Source organism: Eurosta solidaginis, chromosome 5 (genome assembly GCF_040869045.1).
Source record: "Eurosta solidaginis isolate ZX-2024a chromosome 5, ASM4086904v1, whole genome shotgun sequence".
Taxonomy (NCBI): Eukaryota; Metazoa; Arthropoda; class Insecta; order Diptera; family Tephritidae; genus Eurosta; species Eurosta solidaginis.
In genome coordinates, this window is record NC_090323.1 from 84551942 (window position 1) to 84577839 (window position 25898).

At 38.7% G+C, this 25898-nt stretch overlaps 1 protein-coding gene and 1 pseudogene across 1 annotated transcript in view; one reads left to right on the top strand and one right to left on the bottom strand.

Annotated features, from left to right (window-relative positions):
- Positions 1 to 25898, top strand: part of Cubn2 (Cubilin 2) — an 864444-nt gene that overhangs the window by 540244 nt on the left and 298302 nt on the right. The window contains exons 18-19 of the mRNA XM_067791923.1: positions 2945 to 3096; positions 8001 to 9781. Coding sequence (XP_067648024.1) covers positions 2945 to 3096; positions 8001 to 9781 — 1933 coding nt within the window. The remainder of the gene's footprint in view (positions 1 to 2944; positions 3097 to 8000; positions 9782 to 25898) is intronic.
- On the bottom strand, positions 16846 to 25359 carry LOC137252767 (uncharacterized; annotated as a pseudogene).

Sequence of the window (25898 nt, forward strand, 5' to 3'; positions counted from 1 at the left end):
AAAAAGCCATCAATCAACATTTGCATTGAGAAACCGTAGCGTTCGGACGTGAATATGTCGCCATCGGATGATGATTTTTTTTTACTTGCATCTACAACAGTTTTATTAAATAAAAACAAAAGGAAAAAGAGTGATAAAAAGAAATTGTGGATGAATATAATATACGATTACAATATGCTTCCAGCTTTACATTCCATAATGCTGGTAAACATTGATAATTTTTAATGAATTTTAATATGAATTGCTGTTCTTCCTCGCACTTGTTCATTTTGAATGACAACACAAACTAAATACAACACTGCTGTTTTGTCAATCACACCCCGCGCCGATTAAATAAGCAGGCGTCAAATGAAAAAATCAAAAATTTTTGATTTTCATTAAGCTAGTATCCGACAACACATACGTGTATCACGAAGCCACTCGACTACACTACCACACACAAAATTAAAATTCACTCAATCTTGTTGTTAGTCGCCGGAGCTCTTTACACAGCCACCGGTTTTGATCGCCCGATGCCGGTCGTAATCGTCCGATAAAAATAAACACATTTATTTAGATGAGCGTCTGTACATTTCAACCGATCACCGAATTGGCGTGGGCCGTTGTCGTTTTACGTTGCCGATAAATTCGCGCGTGTTCAATTTTAACGTCCGATAAATTGCGTGCATTTACTGTGAAAAACTAATTATTTGTGCGATGGACTGAAAAATTGATTAATTGTGTACAAAACAGGGCCCTTTATAGGATAAGCACATAGAAGCATAAACGCAAGCGTATTTTTGCGAAAAAGTAAAATGTAAGAAAACAGCTGCCGGCCGATAATCGGTTGCAATTTTAACACCAACCCAACCGATTTCATCAGCTGATTGTAATTTTTCGGTTTATCGGTGGCTGTGTAAGCGTATCCTTAGAAGTATCATCCACATTTCGCAGGTTTGTGCAGCTTTGTGGAATCGACTTCCATTTTTTATACGTTCGTGGCCCAACAGAAATCGAAGAAGCATACCTTAAAACAAATTTAATGGGGTTACATCATCGGCGACCTTATTTACAACATGGACGCGCCAAATGTCGACCATATTGAACATCCACGTCGATTGCACGCGATCCACCACGTTACCGACTATGTGACGTTCGATCAGGATCTACATTTTGGAGAGCATGCAGCCGCAATTGTACCGCAAGTCCAGAACCGTAATAAAATCCTCATATCTCTTGCCGGCAGCACTTGGGGTAAAGATAAAGAAACGCTCATCACCACTTACAAAGTAATTGGCCGGCCGATTGCATGCTACGCGTCCCCGATAGGGCCTAAAGGTTACTCACTGGAAGAAAATACAGGCCTGCCAAAATACTGCCCTCAGACCCGCTACGGGCTGTCTTCTTATGTCCTCAGAACACCATATACATAATGAGGTGATAGTACTCCCCATTAGGGAGAGAAATGAAATGCTAACCAAACAGTTTCTATTGAATACCCAGAAACCTGGGCATACCAACAGACATCTGATTGATGAGGCTACACCTCCCAAGGGCTTAAGAGTTGATCTCCGTAAGCATTATGAGGAAATACGGCACCTGAGAATACAGCCGTATGAAGCAAACAAGCACAAGCAAGACCTCGGTGATATCCACAAACAGGCGTCGGACCTCTATGCCAGGAATTGCCGGGAAAATCCTGTACTCAAAGAAAAATACCCAGAACTAGCAGAGGAGGAACGCACTCCCCCTAGGGAGACGCGCGTCACTTTACCTCTACCTCGATCTGGATGCTGTTACAGGTTAAACTCTTACCTATCCAGAATCAACCCCGATATACAAAATGTATGTCCTGCTTGTAATGTGTTCCCACATGACACCAACCTTATTTTCAATTGTATTGTGGAACCTACGCCTCTAACACCAATTCCCCCATGGTGCGCCCCTGTTGAAACAGTTTCCTTGGACACCCAATAGAGGACTTTGATGACAATTTGTGATTGGTCTCACCTATTGGTTGGGGCGAAGCACTCCTACAACAACATCAAGAACAATCCTGCCTTACCTAAAATAAAATAAAATAATGTGTTCCTTGTTTTTTGAGCTTCGAATGCGTATGAACCGTACCTTCGCGACTCTGGAAATACCCATATGTTTAATTTGAAATTGGGATAATAAGGCCGACTTGCAGAGGGGCAGAGTTAATTTAAAAAATTTGTCAAAAATGTATGAGTTTAACCCCTCATGTCAGGTTCTGCCTTACAGTTGTAAATAATAATAAACAATTTTAGAGTTTTATTTTTCGCTCGGAAATTATAAATTATTTTTCGAGTTTTTTACTTGGTCCGAAAAATAATGGTTATAAACCAATGACAGAAATAAATAATTATATATACTTATATATATATATTTTTTTTTAAAAAGTCATGCTGTAGGGCAAAATTTTATTTGTGCTTTTACAAAGGTATTCGAATCGACCTAGCGCCTGAATATGTTTCTTATTCAATGCAAACAACTTTAAATGCGTACAAGAATTTTACAAATTTCTTTGGAAAAAAAGTATGATAATAAATTGCATTAATGTTTGACTACATTGTGGCAAGAAATTAGTCTTTATTTTGACTCACTGGGGAAAGTCTTAGTCATATATTTGTTTGATAGTTGTATACAGTTTCAAAAATGTTGGTCCTTTCTCTGACGCTTGTTCTTTTTACATAACCAATTTTGCAGCCCTTTTTCCATTGGCTTTTATTCCTGTTATTGTTGAAATGGGTTTGGGAAAAATGCAATTTCTTAGTTGGAGAAGAAGGGAAAATCGCATAATAAAACCTAGCCACATAGTTTAAGAACTCTATAACAATATATTGTAGAGGCATATCAGAACTAACGTTTAAGATTTAAAAAAATGCATTGGAGTATAACAAAAACATAATTTTATTTTTTTTTGTATTTTAATTATTTCTAGCACACAATAATGAGCTTAACACAACAATGGGTACAATTGAATCACCACCTTTAAACTCAATTCGTAATCAAGAAGCATTTACATGGAGGATTTTACTACCTAGAGGAAATTTTGTTTTCATTGAGTTCTTGGAGTATAATAAGGGACTGAGGGTAAGAACATTTGTTAAAAGATGTGTACAATAAAGGTTTCAGGGGCATAATAGTTATAGGTTTTATCGCATAAGAAAATTACGTTTTGAGATTTACTATGTGTTTTAAACATTTGATATAGCATTTTTTTTGTTATAGTCTTTCAATCTCTTTTTTAAATATATAGTATACTTCATATATAAAATTTCCAATACATATGTTGACAAAATACTATTTTCACCCAAATGTGCGAAATAAATTGGGGATAGATGTTAACTTTTTGCATATAACATAGAAGCAACAGTTAATGAAATTTTTGTATGTCAAAGTTCTATGTAAAAAATGTCAAATATTAAATTTCAGCGAGATCGTGAGACGTTTACAAAGTTTACATATTTGGGGAGGCACACTCTATGGGAGTGTGAGTAACTTATATTTTTTTTAAGAACAAAGCAAGAAACTAACATAGGCTTTACATTTTGCGATGTCACGAAGTTAGTTTCAGAGATATAAACAAATATTTGGACCTATTCTTCCTATTGATCTGTTTTATGCATAAAAGGATCTTCAACTCCTCAATTATTGAATGGAAATAGAAAATTTTGTTTCGAATAAGAGTTATTTGTAAGCGTTTAGTTTTTATTTTTCCTATAATATGTATTTATTTGTCAAGGCTTATTTTTTACGGTGCTTGATAGTTGTTAAGATCAAAAAGTATTTTTTATGCCAATAGCTCAAGTACAGAAAAGCTGCGCAGACGGATTTTAAACACACTGATTTACTACGCAAAAGTATCGCTGCATGACCTTCATGTTCAAACAAAATTTTGATACATAAAATCACTTACGAAAAATCCAAACAAGCATTAAATGGGAGTTAATGAAATAAAAAAAACGCTTATCCCCACTTACAAATTAATTGGCCGGCCACCTGCATGTTACAAGCCCCCAATATGGTCGCCGAGCCTCAGAGATACAAACTGGAAGAAACTACCGGCCTGTCAAAACACCGCACTCAGAACTGCTATCTACACAATGAGGATAGAGACTCCCCATAAAAGAGATAAATGAAATGCTGAACAAACAGAAACCTGGGCACCCCATCAGACATATGATTAAAGAAGCCCCGCCTCCCTGGGACTTAATGTAGTGTAATGCACGCCAGCAATATCTTCCTAGCCATATCTATCGCTCATTCAAAAGCCCAGGGGAAACCAAGATTTCATTTACCTGTTTGTTCCATTGCAGTGAAGACTCCCACCGAAGTGTATTTATATCGTATTGCCTGATTTTAAGTCTAAGTTATATGGCAAGAGTGAAACCAAATGGAGTAATCACTTAGCCAGTTCTGAAGGCCTATACGGGTAAAACGCATAACCGTGCACCTTGCAAAACAAAGCGAGTTCCCTTAATAATCTAAATATAGCATACAATTTTTTCTTTAGTGGACATACAGACTGCAAAATATTGAAGCTCACAACAACCTTCTCTAGGAATGCTGTAATGAGCAAAAGGAAAGTTCAAATTATTATTTTTATTGCCAGTGAAAAAAGTATTTTATTATAATTACCAAATAGCGTAAAGAATAAACGTTGAGCTAATTTTTATTTTTGCGTTTGATAACTATTTTGGATCAACGTTTTTGATATACATATGTATGTATGTTAACCTGGGTCGATTTTTATGGACGAAAGTTAACCGATATCGCGCCATCGATTTTTCGATAGGATTCGGGCTTAGGAAAAAAAAGTTCCGCTACGCATACCCAAAAAAATAATTTTCGAGCCTGCAAAAAAATAATGGCGAAAGGGTAAATTTTTCGACCAAAACACTCCTCAAAGCCCTAAAAATATTTTTTTTTTTTTCAAAAAACTGTTACAAAAAAGGTGGCGATAAAGTTTTTTGAAAAAAAAAAAAATATTTTTAGGGCTTTGAGGAGTGTTTTGGTCGACAAAATTTACCCTTCCGCCATTTTTTTTTGCAGGCTCGAAAATTATTTGTTTGGGTATGCGTAGTGGAACTTTTTTTGCCTAAGCCCAAATCCTATCGAAAAATCGATGGCGCGATATTGGTTAATAAATCGACCAAGTCTAATGTATGTATTTTTAATTCGGGGAAAGTTTTCAATTTTTATTTTTCGCCTTATGTTCTATGCTTAATTTTATATATGTACTAGCTTATGCCCGTGGGTTTTAACCCACGTTTCTATAAAAATATGCAAGCCACGCGTAACTGGCCATGGGTAAAACATGAGTTGTTAAGATTGACATCTGCTACAGCTAATGACTGTTGTTGTATGATATAATCATATTTGTAACAGGATTCCCCTCGCGTAAGTGAGGTTGACAATACAAGCTCTGAGGCTATAAAGGTTTGTATTGCGCTCATCAATCCCTTGATCCGCATCTAATGATTGTCGTTGAGCTTCATTGATAAGGATAGGAAATTTGAGGCATTTAAAATTCAAAATACAAATCTATCGGTATCAATGGAATCATTGGTATTAAACTTTATTGTTTTCGAAATTTTCCGATAAAACGAATTGCTTCAATGACATCCGTAAAAGTTTTGTGATGAAAAGCCTTGTCCCACTACATAAGCGTGGAGAATCGAAATAACGAAGCATATATATTATGATATTATGGGCCCCTTTTAAGGACCAATCGATAAGGAGGAATTTCTGATTGCTCAAAAGAGCTAATAAACTCAATCGGACAATCAGCTTGGGACTCTTCCATGACTGTGTTAATGGAGTGATAAGTCGTCTTGGTTCTAGTGATATTAACATCCTCAATTTAAGGTGCCTAAAATGCCTTTTTTCAAAGCAATTTATAGTTTGTAAAGATAGATTCAATATTTGGAAGAAACATATTAAAGCTTCATGTGATGTCATAATTTCTCAAAAATTTGCAGGAAAAGAAATCAAATCTGTTAATAAAGAAAGAGGAATTTTGCCATAATTAATTTCAATAAGTTGTTTGACAAAAGCTGCTGCTGAAGTGTTTCCGCCAAAATGCCCTCTCATATTTCTAAAGAGAGTGAATTTTTGTACGTAAAGCCGCCTATAGACGAAAAAGCACGCATTTACTTCAACTGCGGCTGTTCCAGCAAATAACAGGAAAGCACCACCTTTTGGGATGATCATTAAACCTTAAAATTACATCAATTAATATCAAATTAAACAGAAATGTTTTTTTCCGGTTTCTCCATGCGTATCCAAAAATATCAACCCTAAAGATAACATAAAAGAATACTAAAGGAATAACAGCCAAACCCAACTCTGCAATCAAACTTTACGTGTTGAAATAACCTAAGCTTTTAAGTCAGCCATAGTTCTGAAAGTCCCATTTGTCTTAATTTTTTTTCAATTCCATATATTACTGGTGCTGTTAGGACTTAACGTCATATAGCTACATACCAATTTTCATTATTCCATTTATATGGGAGGTGCCACGCCCCACCTCACATTTTCTTGAGGGAGGATTGACCTCATATAACTCCTTACTGAATTTCAATGTTCTAGCATGAATACAATCAGAGTTATGTAGTACCAAATATTCATTTTGCATGGGAGGTGCCACGCCCCTTTTATATATCGATATTACTTTTAGCTTATGACCATCCTTTGAAGGTTTCTAGTGAGTTGTGCAAATTTGGTTGTGATCGGTCGATCCGTTTAAGACGCAACTAGATCTATACCTATATACATACATACATAATTTGAATTTTATATGTATAGATAGATAGATTGATAGATGATGCGGATAGACTGAAGTTAAGAAAAAAATTTAACGGCGGAAGAGTACTAAACGTCCAAAAGGACTAACAGCCAAAGAACTATGTAGTCAAACTTTAGCGGTTATAATAATCTAAGTTTGTACGGTAGCCATAGTTCTGAAAAATCTCATTTTAAGAAAGTGCCGCGCCCACTTTTCCCCAATTCCACATTTTACTGGAGGTGTTAGGACTTAACGTCATATAGCTCCTTACCAATTTTCATTATCCTACCATTACTACATCCAGAGATATGCAGTATGATATATTCCATTTGTATGGGAGATGCTATGCCCCCTTCTCCCTCACCCCACACTTTCTTCGACATGTTAAGGATTGACCCCATATACATAACTCCTTACTGAATTTCAATGTTCTACCATGAATACCTTCAGAGTTATGCAGTATCAAAGATTCCATTTGTATGGCAGGTGCCACGCGCCTTTTATATATCGAAATTATTTTTAGCCTATGACCATCCCCGGAAGGTTTCAATTAGGTTGTGCAAATTTGGTTGTGATCGGTCGATCCGTTTAGGACGCAACCCGATCTATACCTACATACATACATAATTTAAATTTTATATATATAGATGTAGGAATCCATGGAAATAAATCAAATCTTATAATTTTATATGAATACAGCCAGGGCTCAATTATATGGTTGGCTCATCTCATCAGCTGATTTTATTTATTTCATTGCATGGTCGATGGGATTGTCAAAAGGAGATGGCAAACTCAAAATGAAACCAACACATTGGCAACATTTTCTTACAACATACAAAAACTGCTAATTTTTATGTTTCCATTCCATACCATTCGCACCAACACGCAGATTTTAACAATCTGGACTAACATATTTTGTTTTTGTATAGATGAGCCGTATATGGCTGAACTATGAATACAGCACTCTTGTGACAATGTATACAATAATTTACATATATTTGATCTCGGATAAGTTAATAATTAGTGATGTATATTTGAACGATTTTCCGTCATCGCTTGTCAAATTTGGTTTCGAAACAAACCACTGATGATGGCACAACGCCGAAACCGGTTTGTCTCGAAACAAAAAATCATTCCTATCCACCCTGTAGGAAAATCAACAAAACAATATAAGTCAGTTAATAATTATTCTTTTTGTCTTTCTTAGTTATATGACGGTTTCGATGAAACGGCCTTGGAAGTGCCAATATTAGAGTCACCTTGGCAATACACATCCAGTAGTCATGTTTTGTATTTGGTTAGCAGAAACAATGAGCTCCATTCATTTAAAATTTATTGGAGGGCCGTTAACAACAGTGTCGTGCAAACTAATGTTTCCAGAAATGATTGCAATAACACGTTCGTTTTGGGCTATACAACTCGTTTGAATATTTCCTCGCCTGGCTATCCGTACGGGTATGCCAATAACTTAGAATGTGAATGGACATTAAAACCGGAGGATCCTACAGATCATATTTTACTAAGTATATACGAAGTAAAGCTTGAGCCTTTCGGAGAATCTGACTACTTGCGAATACTTTCTTCAACTAATTTAAGGGACTGGCACAAGGAACTGGATATTTCAGACAGCAATGACACAAATATGCTTCCAGTCAAAGTTATACATGGTACACCTTTTTTAAAACTTGTACTACATACGGATTCTAATTTTAACCGCACTGGTTTTACATCAATTGCAAGGACTATATGTGGATCCAATATGACCGGAATAACTGGGCAAATAATGGTAAACAATATTATACCATGGAGCTTAAATTTAGTTTGCAAATGGCAGTTTACAGTTCCGACAGGTAAAAAAGTTTTGCTTCGTTTCGATTATTCAAATAAGACCATACCTATATCTAAACCGTGCCGGCAATATGCCGTTGTCTACGACGGTTTCGACTATAATGCGCCTATATTATCACCTGGACATATATGCAATCAACAGGGCCATAACGTTAAAACTTTAGAATCTTCAAGTAACAGACTGACAGTTAAATATAATCTCAATTGGACAAATCCATTTGAACGGGATCTTGACTTTAACCTTACCTATCTAGAAATAGGTGACTGTGACACCGAAGTACAATTAACCCATTATCTTAATTCGGTTAATATTAGCTCACCAAATTATCCTAGCGTGCCAAACCCTCACACCGATTGCAATTGGATTATAATTGGCCCTGTAGGCGAAACTTTACAAGCGGAATTCTTGGATCACTTCAGTATGAATACCCGTTATTGTGATAAGGAGTTTGTTGAGTTCTTTGATGGTTCTACGGAGTTATCACGAAGTTTTGGACGTTTTTGTACAAAACCCAGTACAATCCGATCTACAGGAAATATTCTTCGTTTACACTATTTGAGTGATATAAGCGAACCCAGAAATGGATTTCGGGTCAATGTGTCCATTGCTAGCTGTGGAGGCACATACACAACTGCAGCTGGTGAAATAAGCTCAATAGGCTATCCTACGCTTGGTGCATACCCTAAACCATCAGTTTGTGAATATACAATTAAAATGCCAGATCATTCTCGTATGCGCTTGAATTTCAGTGATATAGACTTACCCTATGAAAATACTGATTTGAATAAATCTGATCGTATTCAAATAATTCCTTTAAGTGAGAATGAGGAAACAATAAATTTGTACGGTAATACTACTCTTCCACCATTACTGGATCTGGATACTAATAAAATCGTCATACGTTTCCTATCATTCTCTGGAAATCGGTTGCATCGAGGATTCAAGTTAACATTCCAGCGTCTATACGGATTTTGTTTCCGCGACGTTAATAAAGATGCTGGTATTTTAACATTCAACGCGATCGGACAAGTACCTCTCTATGTCAAATGCAAATGGAAAATAAGAGTTCCAAAAGGACAACGAGTAACTTTTGAGTTTTTGAAGTTCGAAGCTCAAACTTCTGCTAATAGCACAGAACGGTAAGTCCCATTGGGTATTGATGAATAAGAAACAGAACTTTTGAAACTACTAAATGAAACCGAATCCAAAACAATTTTTAGAATTTAAATCCGAATTCTATTTTCTAATGACGTTTTCCTTCCTGAAAAACGAGGTTGCCTTATTTAAACTGATTCTTGAGTAACTTAAACTAAAACAGACAGGCCCAAGATAATCAAATATTAATGCAAAAAAAGAAGAAACTTGGGTTTATATTTTTTTTATTAATTTTTATATTCAGGGCCCTTATCGTGGTTTACGATCACTGATCGAAACCCATTTTTACCCAAACGATAGATATCAAACGGTCCACCTTTTTTTAAAAATGACAATCAATTATGGATATTATGAGTACGAATCGTCCCCATGTCACATATCCCTGCAGTCAAAAGATAAAGTAGTCAGCAAACATTCTACTTCATTGACTATAATTTTGTGGGGTTATTCATACTAGTAAGATTTTGAATAGGTTATTGACAAATATTTTGTCTGTCGGACTCTATGAAATGCGCGAACGCTTTCTTCCGGCAATTTGCAATGCATACTTCAATTAACAAGACAAGACGTCGTAGAAATCTCGCTTAAAATCCCAGCTAACGATCGTGAGTTGTTATCATTCCTTTAGTCAGTAGGGAAGGCGTTGGTAACCACTCTGCTTCCTTAGAAACCTAGGAGCATTATACAATTTTTTAAATTCAATTTAAAGTACCAAGCCAGAACAAAATCGTCAAGTCGCTGGCAGCAAAACCTACAAATAAATTAACCGACTGCTCATGTGATGCGCGTCACCGGTTTGGTCGCCCAGCTTAAAAGTAACACACTGGAAAAGTTTGAAGGTGTGCCAAATACTGTACTCAGAACTACCACGGCATGTCTTCTTATGACCCCTGAACACCACCAACATAGTGAGGCAAAAGAGCTCTACTTAAACGAGTTTTTGCGATATGACTCTCCTATGTTAGCTGGTTTCCCAGGCTTTAGTAGTGGGGCCACCTTGGCCATTTTCCATTTTTCGGATATGAAAAAGGTGGAAAGAGACAGTGCTAAATATTTGAAACCCTCTTTCCCTAGGCTTTTAAGCATCGGCATCGCTATGCCGTCTGGGCCCACTGCTTTGAATGGTTTAGCATGACCGATGGCATCCTCAACCTCTTTGGCGGTGATGGTAATTGGTGACGTACTGAACTTATGTTTACGTGCGTGTCTGTTGGCCCTCCGTCTATTTTTGTCGATCGTAGAATGCATTATGTATTGTCGGCAGAAAGCGCTCGTGCATTTTTTCGCATCCGACAGCACTTTGTCTCCAAAGGCGATGGAAGCTTTGTCCTTGTGCCTAGACGGATTCGATAGGGACTTTCCAGTGGACCAAAGTTTACCTACACCGGCAGAGAGGTTACAACCGCTTAGGTGCTCCTCCCATTTCGCCCGCTTGTGTTCATCCACAAGCGATCTGATGCGTTGGTTTATATCCCTTATTTGGGGGCCGCCGGGATCAAGCTGTCTTATATGGTCACGTTCTTTCGCTAAACTTGCGGCCTCTGCCGGGAATTGGGGCCGAATTTCGGGAATTCTACCGGCGGGAATGAAACGAGCCGAGGCGTATTCAATGACGTTGCGGAAAGCACACTCCCCTTGGCGGGCATCAGTTGGGATAGGGAGGGCAGCAAAGCGGTTGTCTGTAAAGGATTTGTATTTCGTCCCACTTTCCTTTTTTAAAGTTAATTAAAGTGCGTTTTTCTGCGCATCGGCTGCCAGTTGACGCAGTTTACGAGTTCTGCGCTCACGATTGAAATATCAGGCGAACTGTGACAGCTTCCTACCATACGTGTGGTCTCCGTTTATAGTGCAGAACGTCGTTTCTTCTATTTGATTCGCTAACATCTCACCCCTACTGTCCACGCGCAAGTTTGAATGCCAGAGATCGTGATGGGCATTGAAATCGCCTAAGATAATGCGATTGTTTCCAGTGAGTACGCCGCTGATATCAGCACGGTATCCACTAGGGCAACAGGTGACAGGAGAGATGTAGATGTTGATGATTTCTAGATTTGCATCGCCCGACCGGACAGATAATCCTTGACGCGCTAAGGCGCAGACTACGGGACGTCCTAGGACGTGAACAGCAAGGAGCCACAAACGATTTATAGAAGTTACGTGGACGTCTGGTTTTGGGGTCTAACCCAGAACAACCTGTCCGATGCAATCATCCCTTACACGAGACACACTGACAAGAGTATGACCGTCCTAATAAGATTCTTTTCCGGCAGATGCAGCAAAACCATTTCTCAGAACCGGGGTTAGGAGACGGACCCGGATTGGGTTCGATACCTTCCCGGATACCTTCCCCATTTAATTTGTGGTTCGTTCCCTCACACTCTGTTGTTTGGCCAATGAACTACCTCGTAGAGCTTGCGCTTGACGGATTGGGTTTGCATAATCAGTATCGTTCTGACGTTTCACAACAGTAGTGCGCCCTGGCTTGAAACCACCCTTGTATTCTTTCTGGGAAGTTCTTTCGTTCGTTTTAGTGCGTCCATTAGGGTTTGTCAATGCCAATGGTTTTCTCGCAGGTACCTTTGATTTTGATTTGTTTGGCCCATTCGTTCCATTAACCTATGCCCGATCTACTGCTTTTGACTTTTGTGGTACTCGCTTACTGCTGATTTCCAAACTGTAGTTTAGTGGTACATCCTTGTTCTTATATCGCATAGTCTTTTTCTGCATGTCGATCCTGATGCCATGGTCAACTAAGAAATCTGCTCCCAATATGGCTCCATCAACGATCTCTGCCACAACGAATTTGCGTAAAACCATGACCTTCCCAATTAAGACTTCACATACCACTTCTCCCTGGACGTCGTTATACTCGCCAGTGACCATACGCATTACTCTCCTGTTGACCAAATCAGATCGGATTAAGGAATGAGATGCGCCCTTATCTACAGTCAGTACACGCTCCTTGCCATCCACATCTCCTCTGACGGTAAGACTGCTCTATTTGTGATACAGATATCACAGGATAAGCAATATCTGAGGCAAGTTCTCGATCTTTATATCTGGATCGCTCTTGTTCATCTCCTCCAGCTTTGTACTTAAGACCACCCATGCTGTTGGAACCACTAGAATCAACATCGCAATGTCGTGCAATGAGACCTGGCTTCCCGAATTTTAAGCATTTGATTAGCCTGTCACTACGCTTTTGTGATCCTGTCAACGCCTCCAATATTGTGTTCACCCAGTCTGGTCTTTCTACTTCCACGCGGCGTGCTTTGAAAGTTGGCTTACACAGGAGCGATGCTGTTTCCTAAATCAGAGCATGTAATACTGTTTCTGCGAATGTTGGTTTTGGATTCGCATATGCAGCTCATTTCGTTTCGACATCCCGTATTCCATTTATAAATCTCTGAATTTTTACCCTCCCGGTGTATTCCACGGGTGCGTCCTCATTTGCGATATGAGCCAATCTTTCAACATCCGAAGCAAACTCCTGCAAAGGCTCATTCGCTTTTTGGTAACGGTTTTGCAACTCAATTTGGTGTATCTGTTGTCTATGTTCTCTTCCGTAACTACTCTCGACAGCGGCCGTCAATGCTTCATAAATGTTCCGTTCGTACTCTGGAATTTTCTGTAAGATATCAGCTGCAGGCCCTTTCAATGCCACGAACAGTGCAGCAACTTTATCATTCGCATTCCAGTTGTTCACTGCTGATGTCTTCTGAAATTGTAGTTTAAAGACCTGAAAAGAAACAGAACCGTCAAAAGATGGAGTTTTTACCTTCGTATTGCTTGCTGAAACAGCTGGACGATTTAGGTGCAACTCCTGTATACGACTTCTCAAAGCATCCACCTCCGCCTCGAATTTTTCTTCAAACTGCATTATTTTTCGTCCATGCGCGCTTCGAGTTTTGATGATATACGCGCCTCTTGTGCTTCTATTTGTACTGTTATGCGTATCTCTTGTTCTTTCAGTTGAGATGTCATATATGTCTTTTGTTCTTCCAGCTGTGATGAAATTTTTGTTTCCTGTGTTTCAATCATGGCTGTTATGCGTGTCTCTTGGGATTCCAGTTGAGATGACATTTGCGACAATACTGCTAGTATCGCGTTAGTGTTAACACTTGCTAATGGATTCGAAGTCTCTATCTTCTCCTCCATTTTAGCCGCCGACTCTGCCACATCAGGATAAAAAGTGTGTTCATCAAAGTCGATTCCTTCCAATTCCATAGCTTCCCTTAGTCGTGTTTGTAGCTCGGATTTATTGCTAGTAGTATTCAATCCACGGGCTTACAACTCATTTTTAGATGCTGAATCTTCAATTCATTCAAGTTCACCATGTCTTTGTTGTCCTCTGAAATTAATTCAACAATTCCTCTTCTGACACCAATTGTAACGAATTTTGGGAAATTCCGCTTATACCCAACCTTCTGCTAACGTTCGAATCGGTAAACTGTTGAATAAATAACTCCAATATTCAGTAATGCAAAATGGGCTTTATTAGACTACTTTGAGAGTACTTCATAATAACACTTAACTTCACAACTTATTGCGTCTCTAGATCAAACTGATTAGTCATTCCTCAGCTTGCGCTTCTTTTGTACTCTTTGTTGCCTTGTCCGCATATTTCTTCAAAGGTCTAGACGTTTCACCTTCTAGAATATCCTCCTTGGTTACCAGCTATATGCGTACGTGTGTAAATGGATTAAATTCATGTGTTCATGTACACAAGAGTGGCAGCTTGATTTATTGCTGTTGTGCCTTTATTTCCTAACAGCTTAGTGATGCTAAAATTCGCCACAATATTGATGTTCATAATAACTAGTATGCCATCTGGTATAATGCTGACGCAGAGGTTGACTAGCGTGTTGAATGGTATGAGCCTGATTCATATACTGACTAGTATGGCATCTGGTATGACTCGGGTGTATATAATGACTAGTTGGTAACAGGTATGATGCTGATGCCCCGCCAATTGATATTTCGACATCGCCGTGTTAAAAATACCAGTTGCTAATATGGAAAAAGACAGAACTCTAACTAGTTGGAAATGTTGGCAAACTAGTATTCTTCTAGTATACAACTTGTTGGTTTCACTATAGGGATGTTATTACTCGGATTCGTCATCTTAGAGTCATTGTGATTTCAAAAATAGTTTTCGATCATGGACCGTAACACACGACATCGGTCCAGGCTTTCAAAACTGCATAAGGGGAGTTCAGGGTTTGTGCAAATGATCTAGCATCATTGCATAGCAAATACACGGCTATGTCAGTGCAAAGATGCAACATCAAGAATTGAAGTTAATTTTATCCATGATAAATACACTTAAGAGGTATAACCGTTCCCTCTACCTGTCGCCTATGATTTTTTTTTTTTTTTTGAAGTTTTCGCGTAATCATGATTCCATGATGAAATGAAATTTCAGGTGTTCTCATCCCGTTTATCGTTTTACTTATTATGACAAGTTCGGCATGCATATTTTAGAGGGCTATCATACATAATTGCCCTTGATTTCTAGTACGATCGGAGTAGATTTTGGAATCCGTTTAGTAATATAATAACTACTAGCGGACCCCGTTGCACTTCGTAGCAACCAACCAAAAAAAGAAATGAAAGATTCAAAATTTTTTTTATGAAATTAATGCATTGTATTTCAAAATTATTAATGTCAATCCAAAACATTTTGATATACAATATTTTTAGTTTGCCCATTGGAAGCGAGCACAAACAAACAATTTGGAGTTCCAATTCTTGAGCAGGCCGCGTATAGCTGTCCATGTCAAAAGCACGGCTCCTCCAAATTTAATCCGCATATTTGAAGCGTTTGTCCTTGTGCCTTATTGATGGACATGACAAATGATAGACGCACTGGGAATTGCAAACGCTTAAATTCAAATGGCATGTCTGTTGGAATCAGTGGAATACGTGGTATGAGTACAATTTCATTTTTCGCTGTTCCGGTCAATATTGTCGCTTCAATTAAATTCGGCATCAATTTTTTTACTACTAATCTTGTGCCATTGCACAGTTTTGGTGTATTTAAATTCAATGGTTCCAATGATTTCAAAAATCAATTGGATAATTCACTGCATCATCTGCATTCATTGCGCTATCAACAGATTTATATGATGTCACTGCACCTGGCAACTTTTCTTGAATCTGATAGATGATTGCATTGACGTGTAAATTTGTTGGTGCCAGTATTGCGCGTTCTCTCAACCAATTGTGATTCCTGTAATTTTGAACAATATTTGGAAACACACTTTCAATCAACTCTTCTGTTGATTGGAGAATGGTACAGCAATTGTTCGGCAATGTAATCAATCCATTTGTATTATCGACTCGAACTTTTCCATTTCCAATATCTAACAATTGCTTCGAGAACCGATCTTCAGATTGGTCGTTGTGGAATTGAACGAGCATATTTATGTTCAATGTCAATTTTTGCACATATCTCCACAGAAGAGAAGACTTTAAACATGCGTTGATCTCATCCGCCGGTCTTGATCGTGGAACCACAGGCAATATTTGTCGAAAATCCCCTAACAATAATATTAATGCACCACCAAAAATTTCTTGATTCTGACGTAGATCTTGCATTGTACGGTGTAATGCTTCCAGCGATTTTTTATGCATCATTGTACATTCATTCAATAGAATAATTGCTGCTTGTTGCAAAACTTTTGCCATCGCAGAATTTCTTGAAATATTGCACGTGGGATGTTCAATCACCTGTTAATTTGAAAATAACTACATTTTAATTAATATTGATTAAATTTTAAAGTGATCAATCAATAAATATAAGCATACCTGCACATTCAACGGCAATTTTAATGCAGAGTGCACTGTTCGTCCACCATCCAATAGAGTAGCAGCGATTCCCGACGAAGCAAGTGCCAATGCAATTTTTCGTTGCGATCGAATGGCTGCCAAAATGAGTGATATCACAAATGTTTTTCCCGTACCACCAGGCGCATCCAAAAAATATAATCCACCGACTTCATTTTGTACCGTTTTTGATGGTCATTTAATTTAGGAACATTCAAATTCACAAATGTTTGCAATTCATTGGGATCATACTGTTGTTCAATTCTCGATCAAATAAATTATGCATTGGACGATTGGGTGGTGACAAACCTAATTGCCCTAATCCTTTATTTGCAATCGTAAGGCACATATCTTCAATCGCTATCAATGCCTCATTATACATTTCCAATGAAATCAGCAAATCAGTGTTTCTCGTGTGATGACGCATTCGAATCAAATAGTCTTTTGCCATAAAATCTTTGTATTTATTCCACAATTCAAGAGGATTTGATGGAAAATATGTTGACACGATTATGGCATATAAGATACGTATTTGGTGTGGAGAAGGAGCAATCGATGCATCGTGAAGCGTTAAATCCCAATGGGCATCATTTTCAAGCAAACCTAATTGCTCGCATGGTTCACGATACGTCATACATAAATGACCATTCAATCTTCGCAAATGTTGAAATGAACGTGGCCCAACAACATTTACTAACAACAATCGCAAATAATAACATTCTGCATTGTTTGGATGAACTGTGTACAATCTTCCCATGGTATCTGCAAAAAAAAAACACCCGGATAGCCATCAAGAGGTGTTCCTTGCTTACGTTGTTGCCATTTCTTTGCAGTCCAAGTGAAATAATGCGTTACATCTGAATACAGCAACGTTCTGGCAAAGTTATCGCTTTCGCACAATTGAAAGAATACAGTTAATGTTGTTGCTGGTGGTTGTGCTGTACATTTGCATCGGTAAAAGACACACCCTGACTATTTTCAAGATGAACAGCCAAATGAACCACAGCAGGATATCGCTCATGAATTGGAAATGAATAATGTTACGGTCTGCTGCTACGGTCTACGGCTACGACCCACTTGGGAGCGTGTTCACGCGAACACACCTAGCGATGTGGCGAATGTTGCGATAAAAAAATATCGAAAAGGAAGAAAAAGACAGACCGGCCATCACGAGAAAAAAGGCATTGAGTTTCCGCCGTATACACAAAAAGACAGGAAACAAAAAATTTGGTAAGGAAAAAAATCAAAAAAAATCGCCGAGTTTCCGGCCAAATCGACACAAAAAAAGATGATGGTGGTAAAACGTATTCACCTATGGTGTTTGTAAGTGATTATTGGGACTTACAACGTGAACATTTTCCCATCAATGAAACAACGCCAGAATTAGATCTGCATTTAACCTATCAACCATTAGGCATGTTCAAGTGGCAATTGTATGCAGCGCAGCAAATGAAAAAATTTTGGGTGGTAATCAATCTTAACTAGTTAGGACACTACCCCCGGCGTAAAGGCCAGCACGAAGCTTTTTCGCTACGTGGGTCATTTGGTCACCTCGGACCACAGCGTCAACCACCACCAACGGTGCCTACTATTACCACGGGCATCACCATCGGCAGAACCTCCCCCAACTCCTTCATAAGCGCAACCACGAGCGCAACAACCATTAGACGTACCGCCACACCAGTTGCAATGCACTTAGCGGGGCCACGTACATAGGCTTGAGGCCATTAATGTCAACACCAACCACAGGCGGTTCCACCGACCCCAAGACTAGCGCACCTTTATTGACTGCGTCCATACCGGCAATAACACTACTAGCGCAACCCTTATCAACTACGACCAAATTGGGCTACATTAAACCTGCTACAATGACAATCACGATACAGCGAATATAGGCCTGTGGCCATTCCAATTGAGATAACGAACATCAGCGGTTAAAGCGGTGAGTTCGTTCCACTACTGAGCTAAAATTATGTATTTGTAGCCTTAACCTTTTCTTTTAAAATTATATTTTGACTCCGCAACATTATATAATGTTAATGTAGCAACCACGAAATTAAAAGTGAATTGTTTATATAAAACACAAAGACCAATGTGCTAAATACCTTTGCACTGTAAATAGGATTGCAATTTGGTAGAAAAATGAAAATTGAATTCCCTGTAGTTAAATGCACTAATATTAAAAAAAAGCATAAAAACAACTCAAGATTGATAATAATGTGAAGTTTATATGCTATAACTAAAAACCACGAAGATCAATTTAATGTAATTATTTAGTGTTGCAAAACAAGGTATAAAGCTAATTGAAAAAAAAAGACATATTCGAGTATACATCTATGTATTGTTTAAGTCATAGTAAATTGCCTTTTTTCTACAAAAAAAAAAAAAAAAATTTTTAACCAACAAAAAACAAAGCATATTTTAATGGTCATAGGTGTGCAATTTATACTGCCTGTGAAACAAAGAAAAAGGCGTTTCAGGTATTAAAATCTGCTTTGCGTTGTGGTAAAACTTTACTATTACATTTTTTTTTAATTGATGCCATCGTGGCGAATAGGATTTTGTAGTGAGCAAAAGTATTGATATTGTTTCGGTAAGGAATAAAGTTTTATTGGTAATTCAAGTTCAGTTGCATTATCAGTAAAATGCATTAACTCTATATTAAGAGACGCAAATAACAAGTAATGCGGGTTAGCTTGCGTTATCAAAACAAAACTTTGTGTTGTATACATTTTTTGGTGACTGAGTCGAACCAAACCCGAAACAATACCAACCCTGACTGTTACAGATAAAATAGTTAACGTTTCAACTGAACAAGTAAAACAATTTCATTAATTGTACTATAAGTTTAAAGGGTTCATGTTTTATTTGAACAGGTGAATGACTTCGGTAATTTTTCCATGAATCTAAAAGCTTACGTTTTACTTGAGCTTGTGAAACAATATTTTTTGAGGGGTAAGATTTACCCCAAGTTTAGTCCTGGTTGCGTTTATAACTAATTTCTTAGTGCATAGTACATATTACTGTCATTATACTATGTGTAACATCGAATTGATGTTCAGTTAAACTCAAAGTAAGTTTAATACAACAACTATTAATTTTGTAAGGGGGCCCCAATTATCAGAAGTTGTATCCAAACTGTACAGCCCTAAGATAGATTTGTAAAAAAGAAAAGGAGAAAGGGCATTTGATCAAAGTTCTACAAAAAAAATATTTGTTTTTATTACATATATAGTATATTAGATTATAAAACAAACCGACTATTATTACTTTCAATGAATTTATAAACATAAACACATTCAAAACCCTTATAGTAAGAACAAAAGTAGAAAGCTATGTTAGTAGTAATAATGAGCATTGAATAAAGTTGTTGACAATATGGGAATGCTGACTTCCTTACTTGTTTAGAAGGCACTTAGGGCACACAGGTAAGGGGCCACCGAAATACAGGTGCGTCGGTGGCCATGGTTATTGAGGGTGGGACAAGCACCGGGCGTCGCAACACCACCCGCGGCGCCCCCTATATATATTCGGCCCTTTATGTTTATTTTCCCTTTGGTTATTTTATTTTAATTTCAGCAGTTTTTTTTTTGAATTGGGTTTTTAGAGTTAGTAACCGGTCATGTCCGGTTCGGTAATTTTTTTTTGCGCCAGTTTTTTTTTTGAATTTTAGATTTTTGAATTTTTTTTAATGTTAACGGTCTGTCCGTGACATCCGGTTCAGCCGGATGTTGTTTTAGTTTGAATTATAAGCGTTTTGAGTCGGTCTCTGCCCTTCTGTCAGTTTGTTTTGAATTCGACAGCTGCTCGTTTTGATAGGCATGATAGGAACTTTTTTCTGTTTATGGCGCAGGAACAGTAAGGTTGGCAAGGACCCGCCCCAGCCGACAATGACTAGCCACTGTGCACCAACACATCATGCCGACCGCCTTCCTTACTGCTTCCACAGTAAATGCGTACCATAACAGATGGCGCCCAACGGGATTTGGTGCCCGAGGAGCTGTCGCGCTGGTTATTTTGGTCAACTTGTTAAGTTGACCATCCCATCAGTTCGAGGTGTGCAGCCGCAGGAGCAGCCACCTGCGTTGCGGTGGGATGGTTGGACGGATCAAGTTGTCCAGAATGATCATCGATGACAGTTGCTGAGCGCGCCATAACAGATGGCGCCCAACGTGGCGCCTGAGGCGCTGGCCGCGAGGGTCAGTCGGGTCAACTTGTGAGGTTGACCATCCCACCAGTCCGAGTGAGCAGCCACCGAAGCTGCCACCTACGTTGCGGTGGGATGGTTGGACGGACCAGGTTGTCCGGGCTGGTCATCGGGGGCAGTGGCCGAGGGAGCCACGTGACTGAACGTCAAGTGATCCGGATTTTTTTTATTTCACCCAGTGAGGCAGTGCTGCCGCACTTTATTTTTTTTGTAAGTGGGGTTTTTATTTTCCCGGAATGTGGTCCGTTAGTCGGCTTAGGTAAAATATGTGTCCGCTAATTGGGTTTTTTTTTGTGTAAAGTAAATTTTTTTTTAGTTTATCTGCCGAATTTGTGTTGTCCGGTATGAGAGTGTGTGTGTGTGTATTTGAAGGACCCCAGCTCATCCCACGTCTCAGGTGGTACCATAGAATACTACCTGGATTGTGATGGGTTGAGCTGGGATTCAAAGTGGCACCTCTTCCTGTCCCACCAGTCTGGGGAGCGGCTCGAAAACCGTTCCACCCATTGCGGCGGAGGCAGGAGGGGTGTCCAGGGTGAATTACGGGAGGCCTCAACACCCCCAGCCAGTCCCACTAGTGCGTCCTAGGAGACCGCCTCTGCGTTGCGGCTTGGTGGGTTTGGACCAACCTGAGTGTGTAGGAAATTGACCCTAGTGGCCCCAACCAGTCCCAGAGGCCGGTCCTTAAGACCCCCTTATGCGTTGCGGTTGGGAGCACTAGGGACAAGAATGAATGAGTTTGTGTTTTTTTTCTTCTTTTTTTTGTAGCCCGAATGCCTTCGGGGAATGGGATATCAGCGTTCCCATTGACTACCCAAATATTTTTTTTTGGCCTTCTGTGGGGGCGATAACCACTAGCCTTTCGGAGTTTGGACGAGTTCTCCAGATCAAAATGTCTACACCTTTTTTTTGATTTTGCTTTCCTGTGGGAGCGATACCCACTAGAAATCATCTTTCGGAGTTTTGACGAGTTCTCCATAACAAATGTCTAATTGCCGCAAAGCCCTTTTAAACCAGGAAACAGAATTAATTCCCAACCTGACTTTTTTTTGATGGACCTATGTTGCCCGGCTAGCTTCGTAGTAGGACTTTGAGACTCTTATCTCTTGTCGTTGAAGATCCCTGGCAGTAGCTTCCCACAGATGATCCGGTTTCCTGTTCGCTTCATCGTTAGGTCTCCAAAGCGAAGCAGGTTTGTTACGGTCTGCTGCTACGGTCTACGGCTACGACCCACTTGGGAGCGTGTTCACGCGAACACACCTAGCGATGTGGCGGATGTTGCGATAAAAAAATATCGAAAAGGAAGAAAAAGACAGACCGGCCATCACGAGAAAAAAAAGGCATTGAGTTTCCGCCGTATACACAAAAAGACAGGAAACAAAAAATTTGGTAAGGAAAAAAATCAAAAAAAATCGCCGAGTTTCCGGCCAAATCGACACCAAAAAGATGATGGTGGTAAAACGTATTCACCTATGGTGTTTGTAAGTGATTATTGGGACTTACAACGTGAACATTTTCCCATCAATGAAACAACGCCAGAATTAGATCTGCATTTAACCTATCAACCATTAGGCATGTTCAAGTGGCAATTGTATGCAGCGCAGCAAATGAAAAAATTTTGGGTGGTAATCAATCTTAACTAGTTAGGACACTACCCCCGGCGTAAAGGCCAGCACGAAGCTTTTTCGCTACCTGGGTCATTTGGTCACCTCGGACCACAGCGTCAACCACCACCAACGGTGCCTACTATTACCACGGGCATCACCATCGGCAGTACCTCCCCCAACTCCTTCATAAGCGCAACCACGAGCGCAACAACCATTAGACGTACCGCCACACCAGTTGCAACGCACGTAGCGGGGCCACGTACATAGGCTTGAGGCCATTAATGTCAACACCAACCACAGGCGGTTCCACCGACGCCAAGACTAGCGCACCTTTATTGACTGCGTCCATACCGGCAATAAAACTACTAGCGCAACCCTTATCAACTACGACCAAATTGGGCTACATTAAACCTGCTACAATGACAATCACGATACAGCGAATATAGGCCTGTGGCCATTCCAATTGAGATAACGAACATCAGCGGTTAAAGCGGTGAGTTCGTTCTACTACTGAACTAAAATTATGTATTTGTAGCCTTAACCTTTTCTTTTAAAATTATATTTTGACTCCGCAACATTATATAATGTTAATGTAGCAACCACGAAATTAAATGTGAATTGTTTATATAAAACACAAAGACCAATGTGCTAAATACCTTTGCACTGTAAATAGGATTGCAATTTGGTAGAAAAATGAAAAATGAATTCCCTGTAGTTAAATGCACTAATATTAAAAAAAAAGCATAAAAACAACTCAAGATTGATAATAATGTGAAGTTTATATGCTATAACTAAAAACCACGAAGATCAATTTAATGTAATTATTTAGTGTTGCAAAACAAGGTATAAAGCTAATTGAAAAAAAAAAAAAAGACATATTCGAGTATACATCTATGTATTGTTTAAGTCATAGTAAATTGCCTTTTTTTCTACAAAAAAAAAAAAAAATTTTTAACCAACAAAAAACAAAGCATATTTTAATGGTCATAGGTGTGCAATTTATACTGCCTGTGAAACAAAGAAAAAGGCGTTTCAGGTATTAAAATCTGCTTTGCGTTGTGGTAAAACTTTACTATTACATTTTTTTTTAATTGATGCCATCGTGGCGAATAGGATTTTGTAGTGAGCAAAAGTGTTGATATTGTTTCGGTAAGGAAGAAAGTTTTATTGGTAATTCAAGTTCAGTTGCATTATCAGTAAAATGCATTAACTCTATATTAAGAGACGCAAATAACAAGTAATGCGGGTTAGCTTGCGTTATCAAAACAAAACTTTGTGTTGTATACATTTTTTGGTGACTGAGTCGAACCAAACCCGAAACAATACCAACCCTGACTGTTACAGATAAAATAGTTAACGTTTCAACTGAACAAGTAAAACAATTTCATTAATTGTACTATAAGTTTAAAGGGTTCATGTTTTATCTGAACAGGTGAATGACTTCGGTAATTTCTCCATGAATCTAAAAGCTTACGTTTTACTTGAGCTTGTGAAACAATATTTTTTGAGGGGTAGGATTTACCCCAAGTTTAGTCCTAGTTGCGTTTATAACTAATTTCTTAGTGCATAGTACATATTACTGTCATTATACTAGGTGTAACATCGAATTGATGTTCAGTTAAACTCAAAGTAAGTTTAATACAACAACTATTAATTTTGTAAGGGGGCCCCAATTATCAGAAGTTGTATCCAAACTGTACAGCCCTAAGATAGATTTGTAAAAAAGAAAAGGAGAAAAGGGCATTTGATCAAAGTTCTACAAAAAAAATATTTGTTTTTATTACATATATAGTATATTAGATTATAAAACAAACCGACTATTATTACTTTCAATGAATTTATAAACATAAACACATTCAAAACCCTTATAGTAAGAACAAAAGTAGAAAGCTATGTTAGTAGTAATAATGAGCATTGAATAAAGTTGTTGACAATATGGGAATGCTGACTTCCTTACTTGTTTAGAAGGCACTTAGGGCACACAGGTAAGGGGCCACAGAAATACAGGTGCGTCGGTGGCCATGGTTATTGAGGGTGGGACAAGCACCGGGCGTCGCAACACCACCCGCGGCGCCCCCTATATATATTCGGCCCTTTATGTTTATTTTCCCTTTGGTTATTTTATTTTAATTTCAGCAGTTTTTTTTGAATTGGGTTTTTAGAGTTAGTAACCGGTCATGTCCGGTTCGGTAATTTTTTTTGCGCCAGTTTTTTTTTGAATTTTTTTTGAATGTTAACGGTCTGTCCGTGACAGCCGGATGTTGTTTTAGTTTGAATTATAAGCGTTTTGAGTCGGTCTCTGCGCTTCTGTCAGTTTGTTTTGAATTCGACAGCTGCTCGTTTTGATAGGCATGATAGGAACTTTTTTCTGTTTATGGCGCAGGAACAGTAAGGTTGGCAAGGACCCGCCCCAGCCGACAATGACTAGCCACTGTGCACCAACACATCATGCCGACCGCCTTCCTTACTGCTTCCACGGTAAATGCGCTTCCATAACAATAAGTTCTCCAAAGAGCTTCATTAGTGCTAATGTAGCGCCCCATTTGATATTGTGCGATTTCATCAATGCTATTGCTACTCCAAAAACAGCCATATCACTGCCTTTATTCACATATTAGCAAATGTATTTAATCGATTTAACAGAATTACAGTACTCAACATTTATGTGAGCCTGAAATACTTTCGACAATTGTGGAGAATAAGGCAAAATCCAACGATTATCAACTTCAACGTCTTGATTGCGTATTTTAATTGTTGTTGTATGGCCATTATCCTCCAGTGACCGACGTCGGTACAACGGGTATCCGTCGGCACCTGTAATAGTATCCGAAGTTAATGCTCTTGGATACCGTTTTGAACATTTTCCATCGATCATGCATGGCGAATTCATATTTATCTGACCGCAAGGGTCATGGATCATATTTTTCGTGACAACTTCAAATAATTCTGGATCACTGATTTCATCTGGAATTTCAGCTGATATAATGATATCAATTTGATCGGGTGTTATTTTATGAACCAGCGATATCAAGATATGCGTGTGCGGCAGCCCTCTCTTTTGCCATTCAATCGAATAGATCCAGCAACGCACCTCCCAAAAAGTTCGCAATTTGATAATCAAATCCATCAGTGATCTTACTTTTTGTCGAAATACACGTGCTGTTATATCGTGTCGATCTGTTGGATTCTGACCATCAAACAAAATTTTTTTTATGTTAGACCACTGTGGATTGCATGTGAATGTTATGAATAGGTCGGGACGGCCATATTTGCGAACGTATGACATTGCATCTTGCGTATATTCGTGCATGTGGCGCGGACTGCCAACATATGTCGATGGTAAAATTGTTAAACGTCCGATATCACTAACATTGTCATCATTCACTATTGCATCTCGCAAGTGTATGTATTCTTCCGATCGTAAATTTTCGCATACATGTCAACAACGTATTGGTGCAA